The following is a 10598-nucleotide window of genomic DNA, read 5'->3' as shown; positions in this document are numbered from 1 at the left end:
CTGCATAGACACTTGGCGTGGTCTGTAGTGTCCCCTATGTGTGCTAAACCCTAATCACGTGACAAGAATGAATATGACCCAGCAGCAATTGAATTCGTTCCTGGATTGAAGTTCAACTTCATACAGCTTCGCCGCTGAATCTCTCCTACCCGGCTTCCTAAAGGTCAGTGAGTGAGATTGTTTATTTTTTTACTTATTGAAAATATAGACGAGTTGATGCATTTTAAAGGTTTTAAATAATATTGCAAAAACATGTGAATCGATTTGCAGGCGTAATGATCTCTTTAGGGAGGTTTTTGAAGTTTTTTTTTTTTGTCTTCGCAGCCAGTTTGCCAAGTTAGGCAAAAACATCATTATTATTTTTACATGATTTATTGTAAGTTGATTTTATGTGTAGCAAGGACTAACTACTGCAAACGTATGTTTCCAAATACACCACGATACACAAATTCATACCTACAGTAGTATTTTGTGGCGGGTTATTTCCTTTGCTATATCTCGCACAGCGCACTCTTTTTTTTGCTTATTATAGTGTTATTATTAATGACTAAGCCAAACTCCTTATTGCATCCGATTTAAAAGTTTAAACACATAAGCTGAAAATCAGAATACCAGTTTCATTACAATTGGTTCAATGCAGTATGAATGTTTTAATGCAAATTTTGTTGAGTCTTTTTCTTTACAAGATCAGATGGACAGAAACGTCTTGCTAGGTGATTTAATTGCAAATGACGATAAAATCTTAGTTATTAATTTGTAAGTCAATGAATGTTTTTATTCAGATAATGAATGAAGTGAATTTTATATCATTTTTGAATGACAAAATGTGTTACCAATCAAATAAATCGTTCTAAAAATGGAACGAGGATAGCAATTGGATTCCAGATTACAGTTGGCCAATTAAGCTGGTCTGAGGGCGGGTTTGTATTGCAGTACAAATGTGCTGTGTTGAGAAGATGGTCTGCTGACGTGGTATTTAGTGCACGGGCTTTCTACCTTTGTGTGGGAAGTTGTTATGGAAACTGCCAAACGCTACAGGCCGGTGTAGGAGGAAACAATCACAGTGCACATGTCTGAGGCGTGAGAGAACCACAATCCAATTGACTTGATTATATATCTTGTCCTTAATAGGCATGCTGTATTACAGTAGCAGTGGTAGAGCTTGGGAGGGCATTAGGGGTGATAACCTTTTAAAGAGAGCCTCCAGAATGTCTTTAATACATTTTAGGACATTAGGTAACCCATTGTGATCTGGCACCAAAGTATGTTGGTTGGCATCATGACAGAATAGATCATTATTTAATTTTTTTCTATCATGTTTTGCCTTTCATGTGTAACATGTTGTCATGGTATTCCGATAACCGTGTTATACTCGCAGCAGCCTAATTGACATTATGACAGTGCATTGGAGAGATTAGCAGTATTTTACCTCTTGAATATGGAGAGATTATTTACAAAGGGTGATTAGAAAGTACATTTTCCACGTCGGTGATATGGTGCGTTGATGTGATAAATTTACTTTCTAATCATCCTGTCTATAGGGGAAAATAAATCATGCTAGACCAGCTGTACACTATACATAAAGTTTGCTTCAATAGGAAGAACCGTGATTTCAGATACATATATTTACACAAACACATTTCTTCAATCAAACTTAGTTTAAATACAATGCTTAGGTTTCTGGGTATATTTTTGCAGTGTTCGGGTTTGGGTACTTTAAATAGACAAATAAATAACCTACCTATGTTAAATGCAGAGTGTTTATCTTGCATAAATTGGACAGTGTGACTCATGCAAGCAGTAGAGTGTGAAGGGTACAGCAAGGATACACTGTATGTGTGTGACACAGCCCTACCCAGCTTTAAAGCTATGTACATGCAACAACTCCACAGAAAAAAAAAAAAAAAACATGGGCAGAAATCTGAAACGGTAGCAACAAATGGAAAAGAGACCTAATTATTCTGTTAATGTTAAGATAGTCCAGTGTTGGAGGCTTCCGTTATTATGTTTGAAAATCAAGAAAAGTGTATAGAAAAAGAAAGGAACATGTTTTATTGAAGTAAAAGATCTAAGATTATAAAGCAAAACTTAAGAAACACTTTGATAAAATACTCACAATGGACATAAAAAAAAAACATACGAAAGTACAGTTTACACCTCAAATTATATATTTTTCAACCCACTTGTTCTGTTACTGTGGACCCATTAAAGCCATTACTTTTCTGAGTTCATCTTGAAATTAGACACAAGCAGATTTTGCTGTAGCTTCAGTGGTTAATCTTTTCAGCCAGCTGCTCAGAATGTTTAACCCTCCACATTCCATACTGCATTGCTGTGTCTGCGATCAGCTGAGAGCCTGGAGGTTATATCACAAGGGTACTGAAACCTGCTCACTGTCATTTCCATCTGCAGGAGGAGGACGGTAAGGCATAAAGAAGCAGCAGCTCTTGGTAGCCCGTCCTGTGTATAATGGCCAGCCTCCTGCGAGTGGTGGTCAGCAGCTGCTCGAGCCCAGTCTTCAGCAGGCTGTCTGTGAAGGTGCAGACGGTGAAGACTCCATCTTCGCGGTTATTCCGAACTCACCAGGCCCTCCGGTGCCAGAGCACTGTTAATCCAGGTAAATCATTTCAAGCACGTTTTCTTTCCAATGGCGTGTGAGGATGATGAATACTTCGACATAGTACATTACCACAAAATCTTTTTTTCTTTTTTTTTTTACATTAACTTGTTTTTGTAATGTCTCCTTTTTTGTGCAAAGTTAGAATAAATCCAGTCAAGATCCAATCTTACAATCGTCCTCACTGCTGTTTTGGCATACATACAAATGGTCGCTATAAATATACTTTTCTACCTCGTACCGTATATTGTTGAGTGTAAACTAAAGCCATGCCTGTACCTTTATGACTTTATATAACTGAATACGCTAAAAAAAAAAAAAGCAGAGGGCACCTCAAGGAGACGGGACTTTCCTGCTGCTGGTTGTACAGCAACTAGGCCGTACTGTTCATATGTACATTACACTGTGATTATTGCTCTTTTAAACCGCATGAATAAACATGCAGTACAGTGTACATATATACAGATCTATTAAATGAATGACCTGCTCACTGTGCCCCTTTTCAAAGCATGCGTGGAAGCATGCCATTAATAGTCATTGCTCCAGCTATGACGTGGAAGGGTGCTAACAGGTGCAGGCGGCTATTTCAGGGGCCCTCTTGAATAAAGACTGCTTCTGCTGCACACACTGAATACAGTGAAGTATACACATGTAATTTGAATGACTAGTCTTCGATATTTTATTTAACATCATGCAATCTAAGAAACTACAAAATGGTATCTCAAAAGTCTGCAGTAGTAGTACAGTATTTCATGTTAGATTTGGAAATGCCACATTTTTCAATTTTTGGAAAACTACAAAGCGATATGTAATTTCAATATGTCAACGTAACATTATTAATTCTATAGGGCGTGACGCAAAACATTTGGCCATAGCTGAAATGCCCCCCATATGATCTACTAAATAAAAACACTGGTTTGTTTTTCAAAGTTTTTAGTTTTTCTCTCAGGTGTATCCTTTTACAGCCAATTATTTAGTAAAAATAGTAGTGAACTACAGAAATAATTCCAAAAAAAAAAAAAGAAAGGTATCAAATTGGCTACAGGAAGGATGCTTATCAGGGGTGATGTATTAAATACTGACTTGCCTGTCTATGTATGAAATATGGGAGGGATTAAACACTTCAGGGTTTGGACACCTCCGCAGACATGTTTTTTCCTGGCAAGCGCGTGTTGTCAGCACTTGGCTGTGATTGGTTAATCCATCGGCAGTCAGAAAAAATTGCTCTGGATTTGATTTGAGCAGTACTGCTCAGCGTCACTGTGGGACTAGCGGTATCATCCCGCGCTGATCTGTCCAGCACCATATGAAAGCAATGCCAGCGATACAGGTGGCAAAATGCCTCGCGTGCCGCGCCGCGCCGTGCCTGTCCTGTCTGTCCCAGGCTTTATTTTTACTGTTGCGTTGTTCAAGCCAACCGGTGGGGCGGTGGAAGCGTGATGATGATGATGATGAGGGGAGGAATCTCCTTTAACACAAGAACGCCTTTGGTGCAGATTGAGGGCAACCTTACTGCTCAGCGATACATTGATGAAGTTCTTGAGGCAACAGTTTATCCGTTCCTGCAAGCCAATCCGGAAGTGTCGATTTTCCAGCAGGACAATGCAAGACCACACAGTGCTAGGATTACAGTTGCACAACTTCAAGAAAACAATGTCGAGGTCTTGCCGTGGCCAGCTTTTTCTCCTGACCCGAGTCCAATAGAACATCTGTGGGACCAAACCGCCAGTGCCATCCTCAGGAGACAACCGCGATCAGCCAACCTTCGCCAGCTGGATGCAGCTGCACAGGAAGAGTGGCGGAACATCCCACAGCAGTCTATCCAGAGGCTGAGTAGGTCTATGCGTCAACGCTGCCAGGATTGTGTTAATGCTCAGGGAGGTCATACCCGATACTAACTTTCAGTTTCATTTTGACAGTGTGTCACGTTTCAGACTTACCATGATTTTCTGTGTTTGATATCTATGTTTTAAAATATTGGATTAAATCCATTGGTGCTGAGTGTTGCGTTTCTTTTGTGCATGAGTGTGTGTGTAATAATAAAATATATATATATATATATATATATATATATATATATATATATATATATATATATATATATTACACATTATACACACACTGCTTAAAATGCTACCGAACTTTGAAAAACTGCAACATCTCCTGTCTCGTTAGTCTTGCGCCAAATAGTACGCATGCTGAACGAAATGGTGCATTTTAATACAGTGAGAAATTAAAACATACAGTAAATTTTGGTGTGCATAATAGGCTAAAACAACAAAAAAAGGCAGCTAGCCGATTTGTGCAATTGTCGTATATCGGTGCTGATTCTGCTATGCTACCGATTTCATCACTACACCCCTTGTTTATTTCTTTATTTGTTTTCTTACCACATTTACACAACTTGGCCTGCAAAACAGCATCAAACTGGGTTAAAATTTGCCTGAGCAGTGAAAAACAATGACCCATTGATGCTAATTTCCTGTCCATTTCTCTGAATTACTTACAGGCATTCCTTATAAGCAGCTAACAGTTGGGGTCCCCAAGGAGATCTTTCAGAATGAGAAGCGAGTGGCCCTGTCCCCGGTTGGGGTGCAGGCTCTCATTAAGCAGGGATTCAATGTGGTGGTGGAATCAGGTGCAGGAGAATCCTCCAAATTCTCAGATGAACATTACATTCAAGCCGGGGCCACCATCAAAGGGACCAAGGATGTTCTGGCTTCCGACCTGGTAGTCAAGGTAACTTATTTTGCTCTGATGTTAAGGGAACTTGAAAAATACTTTTGTGAGGTCATGATTTCTGCTGTTGTCTGCTTGTGTTCAATATAGCTTTTATATGGGTTTATTTGGTTGTTAAAAAATGTTGCTTTTTGATAGAGAAATGGTACTACAAATTTGAATTGGTTTATTTCAAATGTGTGGTCCTGGCAGTTCTTGTATAAAATACAGGATCTCGTAGAAATGCAATATAAATAAATTGTGTTGCCCTGATATTAAACCGGGAATGTGTGTTTGTCCTTGTTCACGTTTGCATGTTCTAATTTTGCTGAACCTTTTGTGATATTTCTGTTTTCTTTCTTTCTTTTTTTAGGTGAGGGCTCCTGTCTTCAACCCTGAACTTGGTGCCCATGAGGTTGACCTTCTGAAGGAGTCTGCCACCCTGGTCAGCTTCATCTACCCTGCACAGAACCCAGAGCTCATTGATAAACTTTCACAGCGCAAGACCAATGTGCTAGCAATGGATCAAGTACCCAGAGTCACCATCGCACAGGGATATGATGCCCTCAGCTCTATGGCCAACATTGCAGGGTATGTTTTACTCCTTGGGAGGGCAAAGGAATGCTTGCCCAGGATACCCTTAGAAGGGAAAGGCAGTTACTAGTAGGGTCTTTCTGTGTAACAGCTGTTGTCTACATATAGTAGAAACTGTACTTTTTTGTTCTTGCTGAATTGGAAGTTAAGGCAGTATATCTAAATCCATATGCAGTCTAAGCCCTATTTCCTCATCCTGAATCTGCTGTTCCTATGTGCCATCCTGTCACAGCATGCCATTTAAGATACAGAAGCTTATCTGAAACTGATAGATGTATTATCTGTGATGTACCACATATAATGTATAGTCCTCCTTTGTGATTCATGCTCTTTGTTTATTTTGACAGTTACAAAGCTGTTATTTTGGCAGCTAATCACTTTGGACGCTTTTTCACCGGTCAGATTACAGCAGCTGGCAAAGTTCCCCCTGCTAAGGTAAGTACACCTTACTTTTCACATTACCAAAGTACGACAATGCTTCATTTCAATTCTTTTTAACGCAAATGACCTGTCTATAATTCCGTTTGTGGCATTAATTCATGATAGGCAAACACAAATTAATCCATCAGTAAGAGAAGTAACCCTTGTAACTTGTATTACTATTGCAGCCTTTGAATTTCAGATGTGTGACTTATGTATTTGCACACTGATGGTTTCTAATTTCAGGGTGCAGCCTCCTGCTGTAAAATGGATGACATTGTCCAATTACATGCCTGTATTCCCTTCTGTATGTTTCCAGGTTCTTATTATTGGAGGTGGTGTTGCTGGTTTGGCTTCAGCTGGTGCTGCCAAAGCCATGGGTGCAATTGTGAGAGGATTCGATACCAGGTAGGCAAATACGAATATGATGACCAGAAAGCATAATCTTCTGTGTAAATGACTTGCTGCAGCGTTCATTTTACCATTGTCCAGCAGACGGCAGTATTTGTAAAGAGATCTCTATGGAGGAAAAAACACCAGTGCTTCAGCTTCTATGAACCTGATCTCGGATAATATAAATGATGGTTAAATCAAATAAGACTGAAATATTCCTTATCTTAAAGCTTAATAAATGAACCAATTTATAAACTAAAGTTTTTAGCAGAATAAAGCAAAAGTATTTTTAAGTTAGGTGATGATGGTTTCTTTGTATATTGAATTGTGAAACTTCCTAAAATATGGTGGTGGTGTTGTTGTCTTAAGTCTGGACTTTATACAAAATAGTCCCTCGTTATCATTTTATCTTACCCATCATACAGTGTAGTCTATTGGGACTTCTTTTATGATCTACATTACACCTTGAATTTCTTTTGCCTTTTACAGAGCTGATGCTTTGGAGCAGTTCAAGTCCCTGGGTGCAGAGCCACTGGCGGTGGATATAAAGGAGTCTGGGGAAGGTCAAGGGGGCTACGCTAAAGTAATGTCCAAGGAGTTTATTGAGGCAGAGATGAAACTGTTTGCCAAACAATGTCAGGAGGTGGACATTGTAATCAGCACAGCCCTCATCCCAGGTATGCTTAGTTCCTGCTTTTCAAATGTTTGTAAGACTGGGATGATGCATTGACTGTTTTGAAAAATGACGCATAAATGTCCAAAAAAAAAAGTCACCAAAACCAAAAGGAACTACCGATTTTTAAAATACGGAATAGCTACTAAATTATTATTACATCAATTACATGAAATCAGATTCTGCATAACCCCTGTAAAAATGTCTTGCCTTATTTTTGCTAAGTGGTGATAAAAACATGAAAATAATCCATTGAATAATTAAACAAGTAAATCCAAGTAACGGATTGGTAGTTTTCAACAACATAATTATTTACAAAAACAGTAGTGTATCTTGGTGTCCGTTTTGAATATTTTGTTTCTGTTAAACAGGACAGCTTCCACATTCTTTGCTTTTAAAGAGGAACAAAGCTTGTTTACAATCTGCCCTGCCTTGCTGAAAACCCACTCGCCGGGGACTAATGTTGTTGCTGCAATGCTTAAAATGCTTCTGGCCAAGCGGGTTACTTTTGGAAACCGATCTGTCTTTTTTCCACCATTTTATTTGTGTAGTGGTATAAATTAATACAATTAATCCAAATACCATTACCTTATGTTTTTTGAATGGGGTGCATAGTGAAAACTCAGGCAGGCAGTGGAAGCGTTGTCGTCACCCCCCCCAAAAAAAATATGCACATGCTTGACCATCCATGCATCACCCCAGCCTTAAATGTTTGCTCTTGTACTTCGTCAATTATCCTTATTTATTTATCCAAGAAATTAAATTATTGGGACTCCATGAGTATTCTAAAGTTTTGAAAGGTGTGTTTTTTGGGGTTTTTTTTTTGGTTTTATATATATTTTTTTTTTTTCTAAAAACAGACTTTGTAGAAAACCATTATTTTTAAATAACTTGTTTAAAGCTTTGTGAATAGGATCCATTATCTAAAAATTCATAAGTTCTTCAGGATCTTTTTTTTTTTTAGCAGTAATGACAAAAGTACAAAGTCTAGTTCCTATGTACCTCTGCTGGTAAAAAAAAGTTGCCTGTCAGCAAATCCTTGTGTGAGCTATGCAGATGGAGCTGGCTTTTCCAACTGTACTAACAAGATGCCTATGCTGAGTATAGAAAGGACCCTGCTTCAAATCCAGTTATCACTGATAGATTTAAATACAGTAGAACACCAGAGTTACGAACTGACCGGTCTACCGAACCCCCAATTTCAACCGGAAGTATGCAGTCACTGAATCACGCATGCAATGGAGCCAGATAGGCGCTCCTACATAAGCGGTGTGCTGGTCATGGAGGAGGCAAAATTATTGTACCAACCAATGTATTCAGAAAGGTGAGGCAGATTTCAAAGTAAGTATGGGCAATTTTACTGGGAACATTTTAGTATTAAACAAAGCACAGGTTTTTTTCAAGCCAAAGGAGGTTGAGTGACTGAGCAAGCTGCACAAATGCATTTTGTTTAAAAACAAGCACAACGTTAACCCAGGTTTTCCTGAACGTTTAAATCTGTGTTTTTGCTACGGTTACAATTTCAATGGTAACTTCAGTTTAGCCTTTTTCTATTTACAGTACTGTTTTAAAGACTTTAGAACCATAACAATATGAGTATTGCATTACTGTGCTGTATCCTCGTATTATTCTTCAGTTTGAGGGTGTAGATAGCAGGTGTACACATTTATTAAAACCATTGAAAACTCATTTTTAAAGTTAAAGACATTTCAGACTTACGAACAACCTCTGTTCCCAAGGGGTTCGGAACTCTGACGCTCTACTGTATTTTTACTTTGAAGTAATAATTATTTATTTGATACAACATTGACTGCAAAACTGAATTGCCTAAAAAGGCGTAATGATCAGAATCATTTTTATGACCACTCCTACCAATGAATCCATATAGTCATCACTGTTATGTCCGTTGCAGGCAAGAAAGCCCCAATTCTGTTCACTAGAGAGATGATCGAGAGTATGAAGGACGGGTCAGTTGTGGTTGATTTGGCTGCTGAGGCTGGAGGGAACTTTGAGACCACTGTACCTGGGGAGCTGACTGTGCACAAGGTAAAAGACAAAACCATGCGTTCTCTTTCTGATTGAGGTCTTGGCCATTCAGGCTCATGAGTTTGGAAGTGTATTCATATAGCAAAGAAGAATAGAGATGACACCTACGAGTTTCGAAGTCTTGCTCAGGTAAAGCTGCCTGTACCAAAGAGAATGCACCCTCCAGACTGCTACTGTTGTATTTGCTATCCCCTCTGGAGTTGAAATATGTAGATTGAGGCGATGTATGTATGAAGGTTATATTAGTTGTATTTGTTTGTTCTTAGGGGGTGACTCACATTGGTTACACAGACCTCCCAAGTAGGATGTCCTCTCAGGCCAGCGCTCTGTATTCCAACAACATCATCAAGCTGCTGAGGGCGATCAGCCCTGACAAGGACCATTTCTACTACAACGTGAAGGATGAATTTGATTTCGGTACCATGGACCATGTTGTTCGGGGTACAGTGGTAATGAAGGCAAGTAGAATGCTAAAGAAATGTTAAGTTGCTTAGGAAAACCTATACGTACTGTATGCATGTAAATATTTTCATATTCATCATTTGAACAGGTAGGACCAACTTAGATTAGGTTCTCATGACCTGGGGAACAGGAAAGAGGGAAGGTGTGTGTCATAGGATGCTAATTCTGTAATAGAAATTAGATGAAAAGTAAATAACAAACGTATTTCCACTTTAGAGACTAGAAACACAATTATATAAACTCTTTAGATACGAAGGATTATGTTGAACCAATCACTGAGAGTTTTTACATTTATGAACAATATGTTCCTATGTTAATATTATTCCTGTAAAATGTCCTTATCCTCCTTTTTTCTTTTAATAGGATGGGAAGTTCATCTTCCCGGCTCCCCCTCCAAACAATATTCCTGTGGCTGCACCAGTGAAGCAGAAGTCTGTTCAAGAGCTGGCGGCTGAAAAGAAGGCCGCTGTTTCTCCTTTTGCACAGACCTTGACAAGTGCTGGCGTTTACACTGGAGGTGAGGAGGGAGTAAATCTGATCAAGTATTCACTAGCAGTCAGGAAATCCTTTCATCTTTTCAGTTTTAAAAATAAATTGACTTTTGCCTTCACATCATTGATTCAACTATTACGAATGTTGTCCCTTAATATGTTGTTTCTAATTGAAAACTTTGAT

The 10598-nt window shown here is 38.8% G+C and overlaps 1 protein-coding gene across 1 annotated transcript in view; it reads left to right on the top strand.

The window, feature by feature from the left end:
- The first annotated feature begins 28 nt into the window (after positions 1-28).
- The window catches only part of LOC117409445 (NAD(P) transhydrogenase, mitochondrial), a 43607-nt gene continuing 33037 nt past the window's right edge, over positions 29-10598 (top strand). Inside the window, exons 1-10 of the mRNA XM_058995656.1 lie at positions 29-163; positions 2413-2617; positions 5127-5356; positions 5709-5926; positions 6277-6364; positions 6669-6757; positions 7232-7419; positions 9328-9461; positions 9728-9919; positions 10287-10440. Coding sequence (XP_058851639.1) covers positions 2470-2617; positions 5127-5356; positions 5709-5926; positions 6277-6364; positions 6669-6757; positions 7232-7419; positions 9328-9461; positions 9728-9919; positions 10287-10440 — 1441 coding nt within the window. The 5' untranslated portion in view covers positions 29-163; positions 2413-2469. The remainder of the gene's footprint in view (positions 164-2412; positions 2618-5126; positions 5357-5708; positions 5927-6276; positions 6365-6668; positions 6758-7231; positions 7420-9327; positions 9462-9727; positions 9920-10286; positions 10441-10598) is intronic.

Source organism: Acipenser ruthenus, chromosome 2 (assembly GCF_902713425.1).
Source record: "Acipenser ruthenus chromosome 2, fAciRut3.2 maternal haplotype, whole genome shotgun sequence".
Lineage (NCBI taxonomy): Eukaryota > Metazoa > Chordata > Actinopteri > Acipenseriformes > Acipenseridae > Acipenser > Acipenser ruthenus.
This window is presented reverse-complemented; position numbering and strand designations above follow the sequence as displayed.